This window comes from Miniopterus schreibersii (genome assembly GCF_964146895.1).
Source record: "Miniopterus schreibersii genome assembly, chromosome: 1".
Classification (NCBI taxonomy): domain Eukaryota; kingdom Metazoa; phylum Chordata; class Mammalia; order Chiroptera; family Miniopteridae; genus Miniopterus; species Miniopterus schreibersii.
The window spans coordinates 89,165,494-89,193,354 of NC_138101.1; the positions used below are offsets into that span (position 1 = coordinate 89,165,494).

The 27,861-nt window shown below is 41.1% G+C and overlaps 1 protein-coding gene across 3 annotated transcripts in view; it reads right to left on the reverse strand.

Annotated features, from left to right (window-relative positions):
• The window catches only part of FRMD4A (FERM domain containing 4A), a 578,005-nt gene that overhangs the window by 435,511 nt on the left and 114,633 nt on the right, over positions 1 to 27,861 (reverse strand). Inside the window, exon 1 of one of the 3 annotated variants that reach the window (XM_081154206.1) lies at positions 8,107 to 8,357. The exons of the other annotated variants lie outside the window; for them this stretch is intronic. Within the exon in view, the coding sequence (XP_081010332.1) occupies positions 8,107 to 8,139 (33 nt within the window). The 5' untranslated portion in view covers positions 8,140 to 8,357. Of the gene's footprint in view, positions 1 to 8,106; positions 8,358 to 27,861 lie in introns of those variants that run through there. 3 annotated transcript variants of the gene reach the window in all.

The window sequence follows — 27,861 nt, forward strand, 5'->3', positions numbered from 1 at the left end:
AGTTGGTTATGCGGAGCGGGGGATGATAGAAGAGGGTGAGCACTGGGGCCAGGGAGCTTTGGGTTCAAGCCCTGCTTTTTCCACTAATGATTTCCATAGCTCTGAGGAACCCAATCCCTTGGAGCCTTCATTTCCCATTTATAAAAGGAGGTTAAAAATACCTGCTTTTCAAAACTCTTATAAGGATTAGACATTTTTTTTTAAAGTAAAATACTTGTCCTTATAGTAAATGCTCAATAATTGGCAATTACTATTATAATTATTATTAAAATACCATATTATTTAAATATATTATGTATTAACATTTATAATTAATATAGCAATATATTTTATTAATATACTATATTATATTTCTAACCAATACCAATATTGTATAAATAATATATTAACATGTTATAGCAATATATTAATAAATATCTACTGAAATGTATATATTGACATATTATATTTAGATATTAATATATTATAGCTATTATAATATTTACCTATTGTTACATTGTATTAATATATTGTCATTAATCCACAGTTACTTCAAAGTATTGATTAATATTGTTTTGTATTGATGCAAGGAATTAACTTAAAACAAGTTAACTTAAAACACTTTTTTTAGCTAGTTTATGCTCCCTATTGAGATACACCGGCAATAAAGGAAAATAAAGTCAGCATTTTTTTCCCATTTTCCCAGAGTAAACACAACCTGGTTTTATCTGGAAAAGAGTAATTTACTTTTTCAACAAAAGTAGAGTCATTAAGACATTTTGGAACAGAAAGTCCTGACTGTAAGTCAGAATAACAATAACCCCGAGCTGAAGTCACCATTAGCTCTCAGTTATGGTTTCTCCACTCTACAGTCTCCTAACCCTGGAAACTATTAAAACACTCTAGCAATGTTGGCTATTATTACTAACCAGAAACAACAAGTTAGGAAAAGAAAACCAAAAATGACCTACCCACTATATGTCCCTGAAAATTCTGCCCTCGGGGTCTCGCCCTGTGGAATTTTCCATCCTATTTTGTGGAGACAGTTCTACACTGCATCTAACCTGCTACTCCCTCACGACATCTGCTCAATGCCCGGGATTTATTGAACTTACGTGAGCCTTTAGAGACCTATAAGCACTTTGTGTCCTGCACTTAGTAAATATATAATGAGTGCCTATAATTTTGCTTGCACCATGCTACCTACTAGGCAAACAGAGTGAACAAGACACGGTGAAGCCTGCTTTCAAGAAGCTCCTGGCCAACCATAGCAAAGGGAGGGAATATACATGTGGCTACTGAGTGTGAGGAAGCCTGGGGCCCAGGTGAGTAGAGCGTGCTGTGGACCCACACTTGTCTTGGGCATCAAAGACTTCCCAGAGGATAGGTTAGAGCTGGCACAGGGGGCTGGGAAGGCAGACAAGGGAGGGTGGTGAGGGCAGGGTGGTAAGGACAGGGCACCTCAAAGATCCAGCATGTTCAGGGAGATGCAAGGCCTTCCCTGAGGGGACTGGGTAGACGTAGCGTTTCTCCGACGTGTGGTGAAAGGATCACCCAAATCAGAGTCCTCCAGCCTTTAGAAAAAATGCACATTCTTGGGCCTCATCTCAGACTTACTGAATCAATATCTCTGGAAGAGAGGCCTGGGAACTGTTGAAAATAGCTCAGGTGACTGAGCTGCTCAGCTGAAGCCTGAGAACTGCCAGGGCAGAATGTTGGGGAGGGTGAAGACACATGAGGTGGAGTGAGTAAGGGTCAGGTCAAGACAGGCCTGGAAGTCCAGATATAGTGCCTGGGCTTTTTCCTGCAGGTCCCAGGCAGTGGTGTGCTGGAAAATGGCTAACAGCCAGCTCGTGGGTGGGAGGGCCCTGCTTTGTAACTGGATGATTTCTGGGTTGTAACTACTGCCGTGAAGATCACATGAGAGAATGTACGTTCAACTTTGTAAGATCTAAAGCACAAAAGAAAGAAAGATTGTTTTTTATTAAGGGGTCAGTTAAGAGATGATAAAACCACAGACCAGACCAGAAATATGGTTTTCTTGAGGTCCAGAGAGGAAACTTTTTCGCGTAAGCTTGAATCCATAGTCTTTTTTTTTTTCTAAACAATCGACCTCTCGTAATTATTTGTTGTGAAAGTCCTTATTGTAATGAAAGCTGATTTACACTACAAAGACATCTGCTTTATTCTGAGCCCTTGATAGGCGAGGACCCAACTTCACAGGGATCTTGCAGGCAGGAGTTCACCTTCTGTGTCTGAGCTAACAGCAGCATCTTGAAGCTAGATCATCTGTCTTTCCTTCTGCACTTAGGACTATGACAATTCATTCCACACATGTGTCATGACTTGAATTTCTGCACATATCCATCTGTATATTAGTTCACACATTCATACTAGTAACAACTAACATTTATTACGGTGTGCCAAGACCTTATAAGCATTAATTGTCTACTTCTCACAATAATTTTTGATATAGGCTATTACTGTATGCATCTTACACAAGGAGGAAACTGAGGCTTGGAAAAGTTACCCTCTAGTAAGTGGTGGAGCTACGGTTTGAACCCAGGTAATCTGATTAGGATAGGCTTTGGTGCCTCATACTTCTCCTTTTCATTAACCAAATAAATTGCCCTAGAATCCCCAACTTCCTTTCCATGATTCACAGATGCCTTGAAAGTGGTCATTAGAAAAGAATAAAGTTGTATCCTGTTCTCACCCAACTGAGTTCAGTGGTTCAATAAAAGCATTACAGTGCAGTAGCTCTTTGTAGAAGAATTTGATGCATACCTTGTAAACAAATCTATTTCTGCTTTTATTGGCTTTATGATAAAAATTCACAGCATCATAAAAACATGGGATGTCTTAAAGGCTCCTCCTGGCTTCTCAGGTAGGATCCTCCTTACCTGTCTCAGACGCCTCCAGACTAGAAACTATACCAGCTTCCTCAGGAAAACATTTTAATGTCAAGAAATACTGCCTTGAATTTAATCTAGACCTGTCATGCTTCAACTCCAGCAGGTGTCCTCTTATTTAAGCCTCCATTAAGGTAAAGTATAGCCTGTCATTAGCTGGTGAATAATGCTGTATATACTTAATGTGCTTGAAAGTAATTGTCAAGCCCCCTTTAGTCTTATGTTACTCAGGCTACACCGTCCTCCAGTCCTTATTGCTGTCTAGTTCACAGAGCTCTTAAAAGGGAGATTCCAGTATTTAATCAGAATCCATGTGTCAAGTGGAACACAATGGATCATTTTAGGCGCTATTCTCTATGGAGACCTGGCAAAGTTTCAAGCAGATTTAGCACAATTCTAAGTGACTTTAAGGGTTTCATATACTGTATGATAATTGGTCTGATGAGCCAGAGAGCCTTTGACTATCCTCTTTTGATTCTTTTTTTTTTTTTTTTAACTATCTATAGTGTCTGTAATTTTAGAATTTCCACATCTTACATCTGTATCTAATGTGTTTCCAAAATTGCAGAGTGGTTGAGATGGACAATTCTTTAACTAACTGTAGGTATGTGTGGCACTTACCCTGGGCACACAAGAGCAGAACTTGCAGGACACAATTCTTGTGTTAGTTTCAAATGCTCATTCTTTATAAGCTCAGCTTCCGTTTCCCAGTAAGTGTCCCTTTCATAAATGACCCAATCCTTTCAGAAGACTTCCTTTAGAAAACTACTTTATGCCATAAACCAGAAGCCATTCCTTTTAAAAAGTAACTGTAGTGCAGTAAATGACACAGTGTCTTTGCGGCAGAAATAAGAGACGTTCAGAGAGATAAAAAACACCTTCTCTGGGGAATTAGCTGATTGTGAAAGAGAGCAGATATTAAAGGCAGCAGATTCACAGTGTTTTAAAGACCCTAGTTAGTGCACAGAATAGCTACCGAGATGTCAAATTAAACTTTTTAAAAATCAATATTCCATACTTTATAAAGAGGTTAATTTTCTGACATATAACAGTATACTAGTTTCAGGTGTACAACATAATGATTCAATATTTGTATATACTTCAAAATGATCACTACAATAAGTCTAGTTAACATCCATTCTCCAGGTTAATTATAATCCACTCGCCATTTACTGTGCAAGCATTTAATTAAAAACATCTGCATTTTTGTTTGGATATAAAAGATGGGCCTCCAGTCCCTCAAAAAATTAAAAATAGAACTATCAAATGATCCGGCAATTCCACTTCTGGGTATATGCCCTAAGGAAATTAAATCACTATGTTGAAGAGATATCTGCACACCCATATTCACTGCAGCATAATTTGCAATAGACAAGATATGAAAACAATCCAAGTGTCCACTGACAAACAAATGAATAAAGAAAATGTGATATATATATGTGTGCACATACACACAATGAAATACTATTCAGCAATGAAAAGGAAGAAAATCCTGCCATTTGTAACAACATGGATGAACCTTGAGGGTATTAGGCCAAGTGAAATAAGTCAGACAGAGTAAGACAAATACTGTCTGATCACACTTATATATGGACTCTAAAAACCAAAACAATAAAAAAAACACACAATTCATAGTAAAAGAGATTAGATTTGTGGTTAACAGAGGCAAGGGGTGGGGAGTGAGAGAATTAGATAAAGGTGGTCAAAAGATACAAACTTCCAGCTATAAGATTAATAAGTACAGGTGATGTAATGTACCACATGATGATTGTAGCTAACACTATTGTAAGGTATACATATTTGAAAGTTTAAGAGAATAGATCCTGAAAGTTCTCATTACTAAAGAAAAAAATTTGTAACCATATGAGATGATGAGTGTTAACTAAACTTGTTGTGGTAATCATTTCACTATTTATAAATATATCAAGTCATTCTAGCTATACATTTTAAACTTAAACAGTGCTGTATGTGAATTACATCTCAATAAAACTGAAAGAAAAAAAAGATGGTTCTCCAATCAAGCCATCTTTCCTCTCCTCCCATCTCCTCTCCTCTCCTTTTTTCTCTCCCAGCTTCTTATTCACTTTTTAAAATCTTTTATTCTTTTTTTTATACTATAGCTTCTCCAGAAAACACTCCTTGCATCCATGAAAAGTAAACTTGGCTTGATTCCCCGTGGCTGTAGCCAGGCGGCTCATTGTAAATTTTGCAGCAGGCACCGGCAAGCAGGCATCACGAGACGCTGAAAACGAGGGGCATTTTTTTGCCAGCCTCATTTACTGGAGGCAGTGCACAGAGGATTAAAGGGAATTATGAAGGTTGGAGGATTAAAAGTCAAATTTAAAAAGGACAAATCAAAAGTACGCAAAGATGATTAATCGCAAAATTCTTTTACCCTCATAGGAAAAACGACTCAATCGGCGATTCTCTTTTTTCCATTTCTTCCCCCTGCCTCTGAAAACATCATTTGTTGTGGTTAGAAGCCCGAGGCCTGTGTCGTGGCCTGCAGGAGGCCAGTCAGAAGTACATCCATCAGCCTAGAGGCTATGAGACTGCATCATATATAGAAGGAAGAATAAGTAGAGTACCCAGGTGAGTCCATTCAAAAGCCAGTGGCTGAGCTAAGCCGGTGTATCGCGGACAGCACGCTGACTGTGACACCGGGAGGCCAGCTGCTGCCTTGTCTGTTTCTAGGGACGTCACGTGTGGCCACCACTCAGGAGACAGGGCCTGCTCGGGTGCTCTCTGTGCAAATGCCTGATTTTAACACTCATGAACATTTTCCCCACCCCATTTTGCCACTTTCAGTTACTCACACCCATATTTATGTGCAAATTATGCAAATCCCAAGATAAAAATGCATTAAGCACCCATGATTTGGACTGGTTAAGTTTATCACATGACATAATGAAATTACTGCCTGATGTCCAATTTACCGCAACACTTTCTTTAAACTGTCAGTAAGTTATGAACTAACCTTCACACACCAAAACCAAGCGCCGGGAGGCTTTCTTTTTCCAACCCATCGTGATGCCATGAAATCAGAAACTTCAAGCTAAATCTTTACTGCAGGGGAGAATATTCCAGAATAGACTTAAAAATGTATAATATGTATTAAAGTTGAAAAATCACAACACATCTCTGATACAAGAACTTGGATCAATTTTTAAAAATCCCTGGGTAATGTCAACAACACAGGACATGGCACTTTAGAAGCTAAAGCTGAGCCTCACCAGTGAAAGTTTTACACAGCTGGGTCTTGTTCCCTGAGTCATGGTGCTACTGTAGGTCACCAAATTCCAATGTGATTTGAATCTTCAATATGGAAATATCAATTTCCGGAGTCATAAATAAAGAGATTAAAAAAGAATTCAGTCAAGCAATTTCACACACACACACACACACACACACACACACACACACACATTCCTTGAAACCTAAAAATTAAAGGGTTTGAATGAGAATCAGTTTGCTGTGCATAGATTTAATGTTTGAACTTTGGTGGGACCCAAGCCCTCATTGTTTCAATGTCTATTAGATTATACGATGGTTAAGGAAGAAGCTATGATGTGGACTGAACGGATAAACATAATATACGAGTAGCCTGACCCACTGCCATCCATCTCTCTCCCTACTACAACATGCCACTCTAATGGGCCCTCAGTGTGATTTACACTGTGCCTGGCTCATTTGCATAGGGAACTCCCCTCAAAGTCTCCGAGAACTGTACTTGCCTAAGGTTATGAGCTCAGATCCACTGATCTGACGGAGCCTCAGAGTGCACAATACCAGGACAAAGTATGTGAGGCGGCAATTTCATAAGTGGGAGGAAGGGACAGAGTATGTTACCATCCGCTAGAACATTCAAACCCCGTCCTGTCCATACAGGGATGCAGGAACCCAGTGCCATTTGCCGTTCTCTTTGCAGCGGGACCTCTACAGGAAACAGCACCTGCTGTTGTTTCCACAGCACCCTGGACTGAGGTCTGCTGCCTGCAAGGCTCATGACTTCAGCTCCACGCTCAGGGAGAACAAGTGGGTCGCAGAGAGGCTCTTCCAGATCAGCCAGCAGCCTGGGGCTGGGGTTAGAACCTCTGGTGACAAACTCTCAGGCAGGGCCTATCCATCTAAGGAATGGTGATCAGAGGGCTAGTGAGCATGACAGGAGATTGGGAATTCTCCCAAAGGACAGGATGCTTTCATGCTTAAGACCCTAGTTTTAACCTTATCTTAAAACATTGTGGCCATGCTCATTAACCGGCAGGAAGGAAAACGCTCAATGACAACAGAGTCTATTTGTGCTGGAATCACTAAACAGCATCCAAGAGATGAAGTCAAAGCTCCCACTACTCGCTTTAACTCTGCCGTGTGCTTACAGAGCCAGTTTCCCTCTGATGTTCTGGAAATTTCTAAAGAAGAAAAGTAGTATTTCTAGCATGATTGAGAACTTTTGGCCCACCCATTTAGAGTTCCATGGGCATTTAGCAGAAACTGAACAGCCCTCTCATCACCTGAGCTCTCCACGGAAAGCCTAGTCTTTGAGCAGCCCTTTCTCAGGTAAAAAAGCCAGCCTCGCCGGAGGAAGCCAAGTTCCCAGAACCCCTGGAGACCGCCAGCAGTCCCCCCAATGAACATTTCAGGTCCAAGTTCAAGAGGCTAGGCCAGTCCAGTGCCCTGCGTGCTTTTCTGGGGTCGGATAGTTCTCTGAAAACACGCTGGCTTCCAGAATGCATTAACCTACTTTCCACGGAGGCGCCCCCGGCCCTCTGGCTGGGAAGCGGCGGGGGAGGGGGAGGGGATCTGCAGGGGCGCCGGGCTCGCTCCGCTCTCGGCGTTACCGCCGCTCGCGCCGACCAGCAGCGCAGCGCAGCGCGGAGCCGTCGGCACTTCCTGCCACGAACAGCTCCCAGGGAGGCGCGGCCCCCGAGGGCGTGACTGGAAATCCTGCTGAAATATGGCTGTCTCCTCGGCGAAGAGGAGAGCGCGTTTACGAGATGCCCATTGTCCGCGCGGACCGCCGGCTCTCCCGGCCTCCCCTCCCGCGCCCGCCTGCCCGGCGAGCCTATTCTTCCAGAGGCGCGGTGGCCGTCGCCGGCCCGGTTCCCAAACCAGACAAAAGCTCCGCGAGCCCCGCGCGCTCCCGAGCTCCGGGCGCCTCGGCTGCCGTTCCGCTCTCCCAGCAGAATGAGAAGGGACCGCGGCTCCGTCCTCTTACCTTAGACCTCATCGGAGACAGGAGCCCTTCCATGTTGGCGGAATCCTCATGCCAGCTGCTCTGCCCTTTAAGTTACTCCCTCCGCGCGCAGTCCCTAAGCATCCCACGTGAAAAGAGCCATGTCGGGAGGCGCCCGGCGCTCCGCTCCCGCCCGCGGCGCCGCGGCACCGCCACCCTGTCTAACTTGAGTCCGGGCGCCCGGAAAGCGCCGTTCCCGGAGCAGCCGGCGCCTCTCCTCGCCCCCTTCCCTCCCTCTCCTCCTCTCCCGCGCGCTCTCCTCCCTCTCTCTCCTCCCTCTCTTTCCATAATCTGCCTACAGCTCTCTGGGTACCATGCTCACTTGACAAATGATCCCTGTCTTAGGTACCGCACCGGAGCCAAGAAAAGTGATCTGAACCAAACCGCGGGCCCGCTCGCCCAGGACGCGGGCGAGGGGACCGAGCCGCGCCCCGGTTCGCGCTCTGCAGCGCCGGCCGCGGAGGGCACTGCTCCCCTCTCCATTCATTCCTCTCGCAGAAACGGGGACCCCGCAGCAGGGGCTCCGGGAGCCACCATGACTCGGATCGTTTTCTGATTTGAGTGCAGAAAACTGAAAAAGCAATCTCGCCACTCGGATATTTCCGAATACTCGTTTGTTTAACCCAGGGTTGACTAACATCTGGATAGTTAACCGGATTTATTTATTTATTTGTTACTGCTGTTTGACCAGATGTTTAGAAGCATGGCTTCTTCTTAGGAAAAGTTTCAAAACCATATTTATAGACTCCGTGCCTGAACAGCTGAGCATTAAAGAATAAGTTTGTGTACTGTCCAGGCCTCCAAAGAAACCAGGACAGACTCTTTTATTCCGCTAGACACTTGTAAAAAGTAGACAATGAAAAAGTATTGCAAAGACCTGGGTCTGGGCACAAAGAAGTTGAAAAGATGAGATTTTCCTGACCTCTCTTATGCTTGAGGTACTATCTGTGTGGAAATAATTTAGCATCTCTCCTTCAACTGGTGACTCTTTAATTGTAGCTGAGACCACCTATGCCATTACCAAAGCTTTCACATCATGCACGTGACACATGCACACTGGACTGAACTGGTCAACGGTATTTAAAGCTGATGCCCCCTCCCTCTATGTGCTGCTGTGCCTGACTCTCAATACATCTCCGACATGGGGCAATCCACACGCTGTCCTCCGGATGGGCTCATAGGCTGCCCATCTTTACCCAGTGTCTGCCTTCCTTCATGTCCTTAATTCTTGATTAACCCATGTTTCCTCCTCTAATTCATACCACTGCATTCTAAAGAACCTCAGAGTCTACACAACTCTGTCACTTCCTGACTTGCCATTTCTGGGGACCCCTGGACCTTGTTTCTCTTGTCATTGGCTTAAATATTACTTTTCCTTACTCAGCACCTTAGTGTTTGGAGTCCCTTAATCTCTCGTTTTATTCATTCAGTTATTCAGCCAACAGTTGCAATGTGCCTACTGTATGCCAGGGCCTGTTCTAGTTTCAGGGGAGGCAGCGGAGAACAGTGCAGAAAAAGCCATTGTCCCCATGCCCTTACATTCTCCGGAAGCTTTGATACAAAACTCAACCAACTGACCAAGCCCTCCCATCGGTCACCTCATGTTTTGTATCAACCTCCACCCATGTTATTGAGTTTCTCTACAGGATTGTAAACCCTCCCGTGAGAGTCCCCTTCCCCTACAGCTCCACTCTCTCTGCGACCCTTCTCCTAACTGGATGGCCATTATTAACTTTCTCTGAGACAATTGAAAACTAATTTGTTCCGCAAGAGTTCTATTCCTGCACCTCTATCCTTAATTCCATTCCCTCTCCCTTTCCCCACATCCTCCCCCATCCCCTCAAAGGCTTTAATTCTTTGGGTGTCTTTTCAAGACATTCCTCACCTGCCCCGCTTACTAGGCCTGGCTGCCCCGCTCATTGTCGAGACAGCGCTCACTTCGTGAGCCACTCTTAGCCTTTGTCCTGTTTGATTCCTCAGTGACTTGGCAAAGTATATCCATTATTTGCTTTTTACTTTCAATGATTGTTTTATGAAGTATTCTGTTCTGGTCTTTGTCTCTTCCTAATCCTAGAGACCCTCTCACCAGAATTACCCACCGGGATCACTTTTCCAGAGTTTAGTCCTTGACTTTTTTGTTTTCGGCACAACTGATCACCCCCACTTCTTATTACTCTAACTGACCCTCAGTCTCCCAAAGGGTTAGTTTAAAGTGGTAGAACAGAGTGGGACTGGGTCAAGGTTTAAAACGGTTAGACTGTAATCCGCTTGAGGGTGGTTGGTTTCTGGCAAACTCCAAGCATCGTTTTCAGAACCAGAACACGCTTCCTGAGCCAGAGAAAGGGGCTTTAGGAAGGAATTTTGAATATGCTGTATCATCACACTACATGAGAAATGCGTAACTTTTTGGTTGTTCACACTGGTCGCCCCACCCGAGAAGTCGGGTCGTCCACCATGTTTTCACAGTGGTCCGAGAGGTCCCTGACTAAAGCAAGCTCCTGGGAATAGACAGGACCCAGAACCAAGTTAGGATTTTGAGATGATGCTGATGGTGGTGATGAAGATGAAGATGACAATAGCTGATAAACTAGGCACTGCGCTAATTGATTTCGTGCATTAGCGCGCACACTCCCCTCAGCTAGCCTATGGGGGAGGGACTTTATTGCTATTCCGCAGAAGCTTCAGTTAAGTATTTTGCCCACACAAGGGACCTACATTTAGCTCCATGAACCCGTTACTAGTGAGAACATTTCCTTCTCATCTCCTCCAGCAACATCAGACATAGAAAGAGTTAAGTGCATATTTAATGGTCTATTCTGTATTAGTCAAGGATTGCAAATTCAGCATTTGAAACTATTATTTTAGGCTATTATGTCAACTTTTAGTACCTCACTCACTTATATGCTCATGAAACCAATATTCATTAGCCATCCACCATGTAAGGCACTTATGAAGCACAAAGTCTTATGTCATTAAGATAAACAGTTATTTGTAAAGTGGAGCATACCAGTTAGTTTACTATCTATCATTTCCAAGTCCTTGAAGAACTGATTACTCCATCTCTTATATATATGTATAAAAGGGCTGAGGGGGAGGAGGAGAGGTGGCAGTGGTGGGGGTTTAGGAAATGGTCTAGCCCAGGCACTAGATGTGCAATGTCAGTGCACAGTAATCATCAGATCATTAGCCACCCCAATACTCTGGAGAATGATCAGTGTCACCAAAATATTTATAAGTGGCAACAATAATTCCCAGATTTCTTTAAAAGAGGAGTGCTCTCTGCTTGCAACTTTATGTTCCAAAAGAGTTCCTTCAGCTTCAAAAGGGCAGAATTTACAATCTGGGTTAACTCAGCCTTGGAAGAAAAAGTCAATGAATATCAAATATATAGAAACTGGTAAAATAGCAATTACCTTTGCACTGCAGGGAAAGGGAGTGTTGGCTGAAATCTGACTCAAGGAATTTCCACCGCAAGGTGGGGGCTTCTGACCCATGGAGAGACTGTCTGCACCAAAACCTCTCCTAGCAAATGCCCTGGTCCTGGGGGCCATTCTTCCCCATTCTGATGTTAAGGGGTGGGGGGGGAGGAAAGGAAGAAATTGATAATAAACCTCTCTAGACCAGGAGCACTTGGAAATGTCACAAAGGTCATTAGATAGGTCGTGGCGAGACTCTCAGGTTTCCCCTCTCTGCTGCATTAAAATGCTGACTCTTTTTTCCCCCACATCTTTGCCATCTTCAAAGCTAATTTCTTTAGGACCCTTATAGTCTCTGGGGACCACAGCCAGTCGCACAATTAAGGGTCGTTATCTGAGGATTGTATTGCCCTGCTTCACAGTTTTCGATTTATTAAGGCAAGAGGATTGTGTCTTAACAACCGTATAGGTTTTTTCCTCTGTGACCCATCACTCTTTGCTTTTTATTGGGAAATATCCTCATTAAAGACTTGGGCTTTAGGGTAATAAAGAGTAGAAAAGACCTTATTCCTGGATCAACTCCAGATATCCTGGGCAACACTAAGGGAGTTACTTAGCTAATACTATAAATCTTCTTTCCACTCTCACTCTCATTTGCCTCGGGCCCTCATTTTAGGCCACACATATTTGCTTCACATTATGATGTAAATATCAAAATATATTGCAGAAAAAAATTTCACTCACTACATGCTAAGGTAAAGTGCTCAATGAAAACTGATTTAATATCCAAATGTTTGCATCCGTGTAAGTATAGCATTCTATAAGTTACTGCAATGCAAATATTATATTTACATTGAAAGTGACTGACAGTCTTTCAAATGCTTTCACATGTGTTATCTTTTTAAAATCTCACAATAATCCTGTTAGGTATGACAGGCATTAATTTCCATTTTGTAAGTTTGGAGAGGTGAATAGAAAGAAAGTAATATTAACTGAGCATCAACTTTGTTCTGGCCTTGAGCTAAGTACTTAAGTGTCATCTCATTTAATCTTCAAAAGTATGTGATTATCCCCATTTCACAGATGAGAGAACTGAGATTGAGAAAATTAAGTATAGTGGTAGATTGCATCATTTAGTCTTAATTATTCATGCATTTTGTTATCTATGCCATTTGCCATCCAGACTTTGCCACACTCTATCACTTTCTCTGGGTGTGACTATGTGACTTATTTGGCCAATGGAACTTAACAAATGCGGGAGAAACAGAATCTGGGAAATGTCCATGGAAGGACAGTTGATCCCAGAAGGAAGATGAGAGAATATATGCCATACATTGTGAGCAAGCTCAGCTGAGCCCAGTCTAGATCAACAAAACCCTGCAAACTTCTCAGCAACCAATATCTACCATTGTGTGGCACCAGCTGTGTGTTCCTTATGCAGCTAAAGGATACAATCACTCATCCAAAATCACAGCGTCCTAAGCAGAAGAACCAGAGCCCCAGACACAGCTCTTCTAATTCTAAATTCCAAGTTTTTCCTACTCTGTCACAGCTCTGAAAGCAAGTCATGCAGAGGAGTGGAAATACTTTATGATGATGAAAGTCTTTTCCAAACCTCTGGATAAATATCTGAGCTTCCAGGCACCCATACCAACCTTTTCATGTGATTGAATATCAAGTACAAGACCTATGACATTTTATTCTCCCGTTTTTCTTCCTCCACTATTTTTGCCCTAAAATTGCAGGACTGGGGAAAGAGTGGGGTTAGGTTTTGTGTCTTGGTTGATCAGTCACCTTGTCTTTATGAGCTTTCAGACTCTCTGTCCCATTTTCTGAAGAGCGGTGATTGCTGAGAGTTATCTGCAATGAGTACAGCAGTTAATTGGAATCTAGCCCTGGGAGACTTCTTCCTTCAGCAGTTTTTGTCTTTTTGGAAAAAGTGCCACATGGGGGAAAAGTAAAACTGCTTTTTTTTTTTTTTTTTCATTATCCTGGAGATGGGTCTCTACCTACTGCTGTATTTTATGAAAAAGCATAAGGAACAGAGGGACATTACTTTGCAAAGGGTTTGACAAGAGGTATTTACATTCCTTCCCTCTTTCTTTTCTTTTCTTTATGGTTTTTGGTTTAAGTGATTTTGTCAAGAGGGAGGAAACCAACAGCTGCCTCAGCCTCAGATCATTACTCCAGTGTTTGCTTAGAGGACCTCTGGGAGCACAGATGAGAAAGCTGAGCAAGGACCATCAGGTGGGAGGCACCCAGGAAGCTGCTGGCACTTTCCTTCCTTCTTATGCTCACAGAGAGAGAGGCAGGTAGATGTTCCTTTAATCCTCTCCACCCACCTCCCACAAAGGGCAATCACTCGCATTTTTCCAGCCCCCTGTTTCTCATGGTGTACTTATTTCAAAGCTCCAAAATAAAACATTATGCTGAAGGATATCTTGTAGGGAAACCTTTTTCTTAATATTTCTCAAAGTAGTCAGGAAGGTCAGGCCTTAGGTAAATCACTTTTAAAGTTGTTCTGCAATTGTTTATCAAAACCTGGACTTGGACAAGACAAAAATAACTGATCAACAGAGATGGGAATCTAAGCAGTTTCTACCTTGGAGATATCTTAGAATCCTCAAGCTGTGTAAACAGAGCAAGAGCTTTCTTCTCCAGTTGCCCATCTTGTACTCCAGGAGTATGACAGAGACCTGCCATCTTCTACTGGAAAAACACCTCATTAACCACCAAGCTCATCTAGACTTGGCGCTGGGGCATTGTAGGGTTCCTTCACACCACACACATGTGTTAACAAACGTCTTAGTCTGTATGGGATGCTATAACAGGAATGCCACATTTATAAACAGCAGAAATTTATTTCTCACAGGTCTAGAGACTGAATTCCAAGATCAAGACATTGGTCCATTCGGTGTCTTGTGAACACCTGCTTCCAGGTTCATAGAAAGCCTTCTCTTCACTGTGCTCTCATGAGGTGGAAAGGGGAAGGGAATTCTCTGGGGTCCCTTTTATAAGGACACCCATCCTATTCACCAGGGCTGCACCCACATCACCTAGTCACTTCCAAAAGGCCTCACCTCCAAATACCATCACACTGGGGATTAGGTTTCAACACAAGTTTGGGGAAAGGGGTCATAAACATTCAGTCTATAGCAAGAAACTGTGTGTCAGACCCTGAGGTCACCAAGGCACTGAATGCTCATCATGGCTCTTAAAGAACTCCAAGGATTGGAAATGACAGTCACTTTAACAAATAATCTGAATTATACTGGGAGGGAACTAGCACTGAGGGTTGGATAATTAAAGTAGAACCAAAGGTTGGGGGAAGTACTGATTCACCTGACATTGTGAATTAAAATTTCATCAAGGGGGCAATGCTTGTGTCTTCAAGGCCACAGAGAGGAGGTCATTATGCTGGTGCTTAGGGCATTGAGACAAGTGGGAATGAAGAAAGGATTTTAGGCAGAGATCAAACATGCAAAGGAAATACAGAGGCAGAAAGTAACATGGCACCCAATGACCAAGGTAAGACCATTGAGGTGAGCAGAGTGCTGATAAATGATCACCAGGTTATAAGAGCTCAGATTTTTTTTCTTAATTTAAAGCTTAATTTACATCTCACCTTGTTTGGAAAAAATCCTATACATCATGCACAAATGAAATGAGGCATAGTTTACTTGTGTGTGTTTTTCCCAGACAACATTTTATTTTACTTTATTTTTCCATCACCATTTATATCCTCTATGCCCTCTTCTATACATCATGCACAAATGAAATGAGGTATAGGAGAGATTAAAAATGGCAGCAGACTGAGTGGAAGCTACACTGACACTCTCCTGGGACCAAACTGGAATTACAACTAAAATATAGAAAAACCATTCTGAATAATAAACTGCAACTGAAGATGAGCTGGAGAGCACCCTCATAACCAAACAGGAAAAGTGGAGACCACATAGAGACTGGTAGGAAGTGAGGAGGCACAAGAGGGCTGGCTGGGCTCTCACAGGCAGCAGCTGAAGGTCTGGAGGGATATCTCAGCTGTAGGGGGTTCCCACTGAGAACTCTGGGATCTAAACCCCAAGCTGACCTTCCCAGCCAAGAGCACCAGAACTGAGAAAAGTGCCCACATAACAACTGGCTATGAAAAGCAGCCAGGTTTCTGTCTGCCAGGGATAAATGGCTGGAAATTCACACACCCTCTTAAAGGGCCAAAGCATAAAGTTTCGTGTGCAGCTACTCACCTTGGGCTCCAGCAGAGGGAAATCAGAGTGAACTGGAGCTGTGTGAGGAGAATCTAGAGTTGTGGGCTCTGGAGATAGAGCTCAGAAGGTAACCCTCTGGATTCCTATGCCGAGTCATTCCCCCAGACTGTGGAGGACATCTTTCTCAGGCAGGCATTTTGCTGCTTTTGCCTGAGGAGGAAGCAAATGCCCCACCCTGCTGGAAAACCTCTTGCCCCATCCTAAGGAGTTTCTACTTTCTGAAGCTCCTTAAGAGACTGATAACAATTAGCTGCCCAGCCCTGTGGAGTTTCTACCACCTGAGGCTCATTAAGAGAATCAGATTAATCAGCCTGCAGGCAGAAGCAGACCTCAGAGGGCTTTGAGTCTTTGCTTGATCTGCTCTGGACCCAGGCCTTGAAAAAGCAGACTTTGATGTACATCTTGGTCCTCTCCAATCACACCAAGCCCCAGCAGAGGAGACTTCAAGCCGAGGGTTGGCTCTGAACAAGGTACTCAGGGCCAGTCACAAACAGCGTCTGACATTGGCCTGCACCAGGACCCTCCAAAAAGACTGAGAGTCCTAGTGGATCTACCTAATACATAGAAACAAACCCAAATAGGAAGCCAAAATTGGGAGACAAAAAAACAAGCCCCAAGTGAAAGAACAAGAGAATTCTCCAGAAAAAGAGCTAAATGAGATGGAGATAAGCAATCTATCAAATATAGAGTTCAGAATACTGGTTGTAAGGATGCTCACCAGCATTAGAAAAGATATGGAAACTATGAAGGAAATTAAGAATTACATAGTAGAAATAAAGAATACATTGGAAGGAATAAACAGCAGATAAGAGGAAGTTGAGGATAGGATCAGCGAATTAGAAGACAGGGTAGAAAAAAATCACTCAATCAGAGATCCAAAAAGAAAATAACAATTGAAAAACAGGAGGACAGTTTAAGGGAGTTGTGGGACAACATGAAATGTAACAATATTCATGTTACAAGAATGCCAGAAGGGGAAGAGAATAAGCAAGGCATAGAGGATTTGTTTGAAGAAATAATGGCAGAAAACTTCCCTTACCTGGTAAAGGAAAAAGTCACACAAGTTCAGGAGGCACAGAGAGTCCTAAGCAAGAAGAATCCAAAGAGTCTCAAGCTCAGACATATCATAATTAAAATGCCAAGAATTCAAGACAAAGAGAGAATCTTAAAGGCAGCTAGAGAAAAGCAATCTGTTACCTACAAAGGAGCTCCCATAAGGCTGTCAGCTAATTTCTCATCAGAAACTCTACAGGCCAGAAGGGAACAGCATGAAGTATTCAAGATAATGCAAAACAAGGATCTGAAACCAAGAGTACTCTATCCAGCAAGACTATCATTCAAGATAGATGGTGAAATAAAGAGCTTCCCAACAAAAAAAAAGGCTAAAGGAGTTTATCATCACCAAACCAGCATTACAGGAAATGTTAAAGGAACTTCTGTAATTAGAAGTAGAAATAGAGAGAGAGAAAAATATAGGCATAGAGAATTAAAGTGCCAATAGATAAGTATCTATCAATAATAACCTTAAATGTAAAATAAATCTCTACAAGTTCAAGAAGATTGAAATCATATCAAGCATCTCAGATCACGATGGCATGAAATTAGAAATCAACTACAATAAAAACATTCAAAAATATTCAAACATATGGAGGCTAAATAGCATGTTACTAAACAATGAATAGGTTACCAATAAGATCAAGAAAGAAATTAAAAACTTCCTGGAAACAAATAAAAATGAACACACAACAACCCAAAATCTATGGGACACAGTGAAAGCAGTCCTAAGAGGAAAGTTCATAGCACTACAAGCCTACCTCAAAAAGCAAGAAAAATTTTTAGTAAACTATCTAATACTACAACTTAAAGAATTAGAAGGCTCTCCTGTGAGGCCATTGGACCAAGGCTTTTGTTTGCTGGGAGTTTGTTTTATTGCTGCTTCGATTTCATCAGTTGTTATTGGCCTATTCAGGTTTTCTGATTTATTCAGTTTTATGTGATCTCATTCATATTTGGAATCTAATAAACAAAATAGACTGAGGAACAAAATAGATCCAGAGACACAGAAGCATGGAACAGACTGATGAATCTCAGTGGGAAAGTGGGGGTGGGGGAGTGGGTGGGGAGAGATTAATCAAAGAACTTTTATGCATATATGCATGACCCTTGGACACAGAAAATAATGTGGTGAAGGCCTGGGAGGTGGATGTGGAGTGGAGGGGATCAATGGAGAAAAAAAGGGGGATATCTGTAATACTTTCAACAATAAAGATAAATTAAAAAATTAAAAATTAATTTAAAAATAAAATAAATAAATAAAAATGTGGGCCCTGGAGCCAGGCTGGCATGATTAATACCACAGATCTATCACTTAGTGCCTGGTAATGGAAGTCAAATTATTTCCCTAAGACTAGTTTCCTCATATATAAAACCTTACAGGGTTTCTAGGATTTTAATATTTAGACTAGTACTCAGAATATGGTAAACACTAGAGAAATTTAGCTATTATTATATTTAAATGATATTAAAATGTATTGATATTTACTTACACAAGGAGACAAGGAAAAGAACTGTCACACCATTGTCACCACCTGCATTTACTGAGTACTTAAGATTTGACTGAATTCTCCAAAGACCATGGATAATTCAACTGTCAGCTTTGGACCTAGATTTGGGAATTGGGATAGAGTTTTTATTCAGGTAGATAACTGATGATATGAATATCTAGAAGTTTATTCATAAAAAATTTAACTTAAAATTTTTGGGGAAAATATACATAACACAAAATTTACCATCTTAATCATTTTTAAATGTACAGATCAGTGTCATGAAATACATTCACATTGTCATGCAACCATCATCATTATTCATCTGCAGAACTCTCTTCATTTTCCAAAATTGAAACTGTTAGCATTATACAATAACTCCCCGTTCTCTTCTCATCTCAGTCCCTGGCAACCACCATTCTACTTCCTGTCTCTATGAATTTGACTGCTCTAGGTATCTCATTATATAAGTGGAATTATACAGTTTTTGTCCTTTTGTCTCTGGCTTATTTCCTTTGGCATAATGCCTTCAAGGTTTATCCATATCCTAGCATGTGTCAGAATTCATTCTTTTTAAAGGTTGAATAAAACTTTTTATTTTTTTAAAAAAAGGGGGTTGAGGTATAGTTTACCTTAAGTTGTCAGTGTTCTCCTGAAAAGTTGCATATTAATTTATTTAAAGTTCTGCAGGTAATTCTTTTCTATTATTAATTCTCATTTTTCTAGGTTATTTAATATTATACGTTGAAGTGTGTATACCTGCACAGTACTTGATGGTCTCTTGAATTAATAGCAGTGACACCTCCTAATTAATGGAATTACATTTAAAATCTGACCTTTCAAACATTAAATATGCCTCAATGTGTATTATTTTCATAGCTCTCAGGAGTTTTTCAAATCAATCCTGCATCTTAAATTTTGTTGGCCAGTTTTGACCTAAGGCACAAAGAAAAATAATTGCTTGATTCAATTTCTTACTGTGTCAAAAATGTAAAATTAATGCTAGTTATTGATGGGCATCTTTTATCCAAACACCTGGGAGTGCAGTCTGTTTTGCAAACTGTATTTAACCTCGATATCTAAAGTTATGTCTTAAAAGCAAAACTACCGACTTTTTTTTCATAAACAGAAAAAGAGGCACCAGTATCTAAGGTCACAAAGTCATTGGCATTTTGATCGGACTTGAAAAATATTTCTGCCTCAATTCTAACGAAACATTATTTTTCTCATTCAGAATCTCAGTCTGAACCTGAGAAACCAAACTCTGGAGGTGAATAGTATTGGCTTTACACGTAATATAATTAATCATAAGAACAAGAGAAATTATAGGATATGGAGCGCAGCTGCAGAAAAAGGCTTTATTTTAAGGCTCTGGTTTCCAAGCATGGTTTTGGAATGGCCACCTGGTCGTGGTCTGGGGAAAGGGATTAGGCCTATGAAACCAGATCATTAAAACTCTTTAGAACTTATTTTCTGTATCTAGCTTGTTGAACAGTCTTGGTTATTTACCTAGCTTCTCTTAGCCGACTTTCAATTGTATTAAATGTAAAATGGGAGAATTACTTACTAGTTTTCAAATGTTTCAAAACCTTTCTGGGGGAAAAAAAAAGTATTTTCTTTACAATTTTAATAAATTCATTTGCTCAACAAAGATTAAGTTCTCTATGTAGGCATTGTGCCCATTTCCCAAGGGACATTCTGAATGTTTGCTGAAGCACATGCCAGGGCTGGGCAAGACATAACTTCTTTTCACCTCTCAATGGAATAAATCTCCTGAAGCCTTCATTCAAAGAAGCCCAGATGTGTGGCACATGGGCGATGCGTCAGAAATGAAGGGAGAGAAGTTTAGGGAATAAAGATGTGTTTCTCTCTTTTTTAAAGGAAATGCTGGTTTTCCTTACTGTGTCCTCATGCAAGGATGGCCAGGATGCAACTCTGTGGGCACAGTGAAGCATAAACAAGCATGACCACTAAAGTAGTTTAGGGTGTTCCCCTTTCATGTCTGAATTTGTTTAGACAGTTACACAACCAGAGAGCTTGAAATGAAAGAAAACAATGGCCAGGAGAGAGGAATGCTTTGAATCTGAGGTGCTGGGCCTTAGTTTCTTTGCTGCTTTTTCTTTGGGAAATTAACCTAAGGCATTGCACAGGTTGAACATCCTTTGCCATAGGCTGTGTCTAAACAGGTTTCTCCTGGGCATACAGCTCAGAAACAACCTTTCATTCTACTTTTCCTATTATATGTATAATATGGCATAGCCCAAAGCCACTGTGGTATCTAATCTGCATTGTGTTTCAAGAATCCAGAAAAACATCATTTGCATTAGGCTCTTGCTTACTGGGAGACCCTAGAAGACCAATTTAGAAACATTTAGAAGAACTAGATGTTCTTTTTATTTTTTTCATTTAGTCCTAGACAACCACAGGAAAGCTGTGTGATTTAACCCCAACATCTGCAGGGTGTTCTTGGGGAAAGAGGTACTACCCTAAGCAAAAGGAGAAGTAAAAGAGCAAGAACATGTTTTCCTGTCCCTCAAACCAGAGAACTATATTATTAAAGTGTCAAAGACATATTTTGGTAGGGGAAAAAACACAACAGAGAGGTACAATGTATGGAAAGGAAGTGCGCCTTATGGGTAAGAAGTCACATGAACTGTAGTTAAGTATAGAGTCAACTGGTGATGCAGTAGCAACAGGGATGGTAGTCATGGTGGAGTATCTCCAGCAGACATATGAGAGTAGTGTTCACAGTAGCAGCACCAGGGAGTGGCATCTTCAGCAGTTCTAGAAGGATGTGATGGTGGCAAAAGTAAAGAAGCTGGTACCAACGCAAACAATAGAAAAAATGTAATTCAGACTAGTCTTGGAAGGTATGGGGCTGAGTTGGGTTGGCCCCAGCAGAAACAGCAGTGTCCCAGTTCCATGTAGAATGGGATAGAATGTTAATGGCATTGATGAGAGATAGGGACAGAAACAGCTTCATAAAGCATCAGGCAAGATTGCAGCCAGAGCAGAACAATTCTGGGTCAAGAGTTATGACAAGAGCAAGCCCAGATGATCAGCTTCACAGTCCATGATCAACAAAGCAATGAATTAGGTAGGAGTGCAGGCTGGGACCCACAGAGTTGAGCAAAGGAAATGTGATGGGGACCCTGCTTCTCTTTAATTCAATGTCACCCATATGCGACCCATAAGAATGGATTCTGAGTCTTATTCCCTCTTAATTATATTTCTATCCTCCTGAGAAAGTAGATAGTTATTCAGCCTCTGAGGCTGCAGCTGTTGAGTGGAGCCCCAAGATTTTTGACCGGGGAATTCAGCCAAGGGACTCTGTGGCCTTTGGCTGCTCAAGGTGGCCTGGGACATAAGTTGTACCCTTAAAGAGTAACTTACAATAAGAAACAGCTCATATGCTACAAAAACAAGGATGCTACTTCTCAAAGGCATTGTAAGCCTAACTCCATTATATAAAAGCATAAGAAATTAAAGTTGAAATCTATTTCAATCAGTCCATCTACCTATTTAACAGCTAAGTAAATTTAGTCTCAGGGACCTCGCTGGATTTCCTAAGATTACACAAGGCACCAGCCCTCCTAATTCTCCTCCAACATAATGTCTGCAACATATGTTCTTTGTAAATAAAGGTATTTTATTAAGACCAGCCTTACAAATGCAGTAGAATAACTTGGAATCTCTTCATGAACATTTGCTCTAACTTGTATCCAATGCATTTCTCCACTCACCTTGTAAAGTATGTAAGGAAAAGGACAGCCACGTATAGTGGATGAAAATTACAGAGAGGGTTGAACCTGTCACAAAGAAGTTACTCAAAAAACACTTGCTGAATGACGTCTTTTTTTAAAATTAGAAATAGACTGAAATAATTTGGTTTTTTTTATTTGAGTCCATAATTTACCAGGAGAAAAGTCTGAAGACAGATAAAACACAGAGAGATGGAACTAAATAGAAATATATGGCTCACGTTACCCTAGGGCACTCGCTAGAAACATACACACACAGGTCTGATTCTGCCCTAGTAATTAGAATGACATAATGCTTAAGCAGAAGGTATTTTCCAATGGTGGCCAATCTTTGCTATTTCCTAAAGAGAACATAAATGCACCATTAGCCTTATGGGCCATGCAGTTTTGGGCTTTGAAATTCCCCAAAGAAAGGTGAGGGGGTATATTCAAGTAGCCCCCCCAGTGTAAATTCCCCGTGTCTTACACCTTATAGGAAAGATATCTCCGTCAACTTGTATTCCCCTCAAATTTTATATATCCAAAACTTGACTCTAACCTTCTTTCTCCCAAATGAGCTCCCTCCCAGACTTTCCAAATGCTGCCATCAGTGGTAATAATTCTTCCAGTCAACCTTATACATATCCTTGCCATCTGCCTCTCCTCCTATGCCAAGCTTCTACGACCCAGTGCCTGGGCCATTTTGGTGATCTCCTGTTTGCTTTCCCCAGTGTTTCTTTTTTTAAATCTTACCATTGGGTACACATCGTTCCCTACCTAAATATGTACAATGGCTCCCCACTAAGGAAAATGAAGTTCAAACTCCTAAATTTGGCTTTTAGAGCCATCTACCATCTTTTTTTCTATATACCTCCCCTCTCCTGCCAAACTCATTATCCAATCACTCCCGCTTCTAGGCCACCATTTCCACCTTCCCACTTTTATTCCCTCATCAAGAATCCACCCCCTGCCTGCATTCATCAATGACATAAGCCTGGCAAAGTGCCCAATGCCCATTATTTAATAAGTGAACAATAAATATTAGCTCTCTTCAAAGTCTACATCTACTCTCTTTCCTTCAGGAAGCTTTTCCTCAGCAACCCAGCCCACGTTATTTATACTGCATATTCGACAGTTAGCTTGGGTTACCTTTGTTGTTATCTTTTAACCTTCAACTGCATTTCAACCCTCAAGCACAGGCTCTCAGAACTCTTTGTATTTCTCACTATGTATAATATCTTGTATATAGTCAGTGCTTAACACTCTTACATAATATTTAATACTCTTCTTTTTTTAATCCTTAACAGAGGATACTTTTTTCCATTGCTTTTCAGAGAGAGTGGACAGGAGAGCGAGAGAGAGATAGACAGACATTGATTGGTTGCCTTCCGCATGTTCCCAGACAGGGACCAGGGATTGAGCCCTAAACTAAAGTACGTGTCCTTGACTGGAATCGAACCCAAGGCCCTTCAATCCGTGGGCTTACACTCTAGCCACTGAGCCAAAATGCCTAGGGCCAATGTTCAACACTCTTGAATTGAGGAGGATGCTGTTATCCTTAGTTCCAAACACACTTTTGTCTCTGGCTCACATTTTAACCGCCATAGCAAAATACCAGAAATGTAAGCATTTCAGGTGGAGAAAGGGATAGGAGGAAGAGAAGAACAAATATTTACTGGCAACCTCCTGTATACAAGGTAACATTCTGTGTTCTTTTATAAATGCCCTTTCATATAAAAAAGAAATAATATGAAGGAGAAAATTGCTTCAGTCAGGATAACAAATGTTGGTATCATTGCTGAGGACTAGAGTTCATAAACTTCTGATTCCCACTGAAAACCAACCAACAACAAGGTGAGTTTAGAAGGATCTTAACTCAGCCTAATAATACTCACTAATGAAAATGATGGTGAAAGTGTTATAAATTTAATGAGAGATCTGGAAAGATTTCTGTCTGTCTTACTTATGCTTACAAGTTTCATGGTGTTTTCCTTGACTCTAGGTTAAGCCACATAGCACCTTGATACTTCACCCACATAAACCTAAGGCAGTTGGGGTTCTCTCAACATGTGCATCACCTTCAAAACACATTTGGAAAAACTTGTCTAAATGTTTTACAGACATTACCCTGTAAGTAAGAAAAAGAATTTAGTCATCACTCCCCTTTCACAGATGGAAAAACTGAGATATAGACCACTACAGAGACTTGTCTAAGGTTTCATGACACACAGTCTGACCCCTCCCTAGTAGACTTGTCTGTTGCTCATCCTAGAGTGAGAATGGCAGGTGTTTCACCATAATGACCTCCATTCATATATTGGTGGCACCTTCAAAGACAATTGGGCATTACAAAAGAAAGGGGTCATCTACTTGAGGAAATTTTATCTAGATGGACATATAATTCATGAAACAATAATATTGTTGATATAGAGCAGTGTCTCATCAAGGCAAAAGTTGACACCCAGTATAAGTGTCAGCTAGCAGAAGAAAGGTGAGCATGAGATGGCTCTAGGTTATAAGGCTCAGAACCATTGCTAATGAAAATCCTTCATGGTAGCCCGGGTCTCTGTAGTCACTAATGAGAAAACGCAATCAACTACTTCTCTGTTTCCTATGCAGTGCATCAGGCACCATGTGACTACACAGAAGAACAAAAAGTAGCATCAGGCTGTTGCTATGGAGACTTAAGAACCATCTGAATTGCTACGGCATCATAAAAGCAAAATTCCAATCATCACTCCTTAAGATAGGGTTGTTTAACGCTATCTCATATTTTTAGAATGTGTAACATTTAACACATTGATGAATATTTCCAGCTCTAGAATGCATTCCTTGCTTTCATATTTAGATGGGATTTTTTCAGTTCCACTGGCTGGGTTTCTTTTCTCCTGGTAAATGCCCCATCTCTTTATGAGTGATTATAACTCTTTATACACAAATTTCCTAGATGTTGCTTCATTATTACTTCTTATTTTCTCTTTATTCTATAATTAAAATAATTTTCCCAGTGGTTGCTTATTTCCACTTCCACCAGACTACTCCTAGTTAGGTGTTTCATATTCCTGCTTAAAACATCACCAGATCTTAATCCCCAATGGTCTCACCTGATCATACTTTAAGCCTTACTCACTAATAATCAAGAGTTCTGAGCCCCAGCCCCAGGTGCAGAGCTGCTTCCCTGGTGATTCTTTATCTCTGAAGTTACCATTCCCTTATCATTCAAGGGGATCTCAATTTACCGATGTTTCTAGGCTTTGTATTAAAATCTCTCTTTTGGATCTGGAATAATAAGCATGTCATTCCACTTTTCCTCTATGAGAACTGCTAACAGGATTTTGTTTAACTCTGCATGCCACCATTTTGGGTATAAGTGTATACATACACACACACCACACACTCACAAATACATTGTTTATCTAGTTTGAAAGATGCTAAAATAAATTGATTAGCTTGTTAAAAATAACTCATAACCTTAGTTAGCTTAGAAAAATTGTAAAACTTTGAATAAATAGTCAGGAAGTGCAAATTCTGTGCAAAGAAACCTGTTAAGTTAGTACTCAGTTGTGTGGTAAGCTTCCTGCACTCCACATTCCTTCTGTTCAGCCGGCATCAGCCTCTTCAAACCTCCTCCTTTGAACTTCTTCCCTTAAGAGAGTTTTAGGATCTCTTGTGTTATTTATCTTCTTTTCCTCTTTAACCTCTCCAGAGAAGAGCCTTGCTGCCCCGGCACAGATTAGACAAGAAGCTCAAGCACCTTAGTGAGTGCGGCATTATCAAGGTGTGACTTCTATCTGTGAAGATCCAGGAACTGACATCTCTGCCTCCACATTACAGAATTTAAAACCTTAATAAATCCCTTGACAGAGTGTTTAAGCATTTTGAGTCAACTTTTCTTTCAGAGGTCACCAGAATCTTCCAGAAGATGATTTATTTATTCACTATTACATCTGTAATCACCCCCAACAGGCTGCACTTGTCAGGGCTGTGTACATAGCAATGTGAACTAAATATATTTTGCACAGAGCGTAATTCCACAAAAAGAAATAAAGAATAACAGCCTGTATTTGCTGACTCCAACACCAAGGACTGTACTGTTATCTTTGTCAATATCTAAGTCAAGTTAAATACTGTATTCAGAAATTCCACTCTGGGCCAACCGCGGCTGACGCTGTGTGAGTACGATTCTTCAAATCATGATCTGGTGAAGAACACACTCTTACCTCAGTGGATTAGTAGATTTGAAACACATTTGGACTATCTGTAAATCAATGAACTTTACTCTACCTTGCCTTTTTCTTCTTAATCAGGAGATCAATACAATCAATCAATCAATCAACAATAATGCACCAAGGAATTGAGAACTTGCATCGAGAACTTGCATTGATGTGCTTTGGAGGCCATCATAGAGCCTTTGCTGACACTTTTACTTAACTGTTTCAGTTCTGGAGACCTTGTCTTATCAATCAGAAACTAAGCTCCCAGGAAAAAAAAAAATCAGTGTATTACTTTTTAATCCCCACAGTGTCTTATCACATACCAAATGTGCAATAACAATGTAGGCAGTGAATATAACACCATAGGAATGAATGCAGAACCAGAACCAGATGAGTCTTCAAGGAGCTTACAAATTTGTTGGGTAGAGAAGCGACCAGAAACCATTCATAGTTAATAAAAGATGGCTTATGCAATCATCCAAGATGATGTAGTAGAGACCAGGACTGCTGTGAGGATTTGGGGAATGGAAAGGCCAGATAAAGAGGGGAATTTGGGGGGAAGACTTTATAGCATACTGGACATGTGAATGGGGTTTTCCAAAACAGGCAGAATCTAGACATGCAGGGCAGAGACAGAATAGTGTAATACAGAATGGATGATTGCAAAGGACAGCTCTATACAGGCAAGATAACAGATGATACATCCAGCACTGAATGATCTCTGCTTAAACACCGTGGCATAGGGGTACTGCTTGTTGGAAACTGTCACTTAGTTCTCTATGCTTCGAATTTGCCTCTTTAGCAATAATGAAAGGGATTCGTTAAACTTGGGGCTTTATAAAGGCCAATGGACTCATAGGAAAATACTGGCTGCCATGGAATAATACTGGAAACCTAGTTAATCAGTTGGCTTAAGCATAACTAAAATTACATATACATGAACACATACATTTATGTATATATACACATGAGATGATATACTGATGTAGTCATAATTAGATTGCTATTGTATATGTAGTTTGTTTAACAGACATGCATGTTTAGAGTTTTTGCTGTGAAGTTCTACTGTGAACTTTAGACTCCTCTTACTAAACCACCGGCACACTCCTCAATTTGGTGAGACTGAGGGAAATGTATTGCCCCTTTCTATGACCTCTGTGCTTTTTTTCTCAGTTGATTCTGTTGTGAACATTGATCTGCTCCAGCCCATGTCCCATGCTTATCTGAAATCTTCTCTGTGTCAAGCTTTATACACACACTATAGGAATTCCCATTCTTTCTCTAATTCCTTGAAGATCAGACTTTAAAGAATAGAATTGTTATGAGTTACATTTATATAACTAGCTACATATATTAGTGAATGCACAAATCTGTAAATGAAAACCCCATGGAGGCTCATGTCCCTCCATCATATACTCTGTAAAACGACCTGCTGCTGCTGCCTGCTGATACCCAGGGGTGACTTCGGCTCTCTGTTGTATGCGTAGGTGTGTGAGCATGGGCTTGAGCATGTGTTGAGGGGTGAGGAGAAATGTTGAAGACTTTGAACTTTCAAGGGA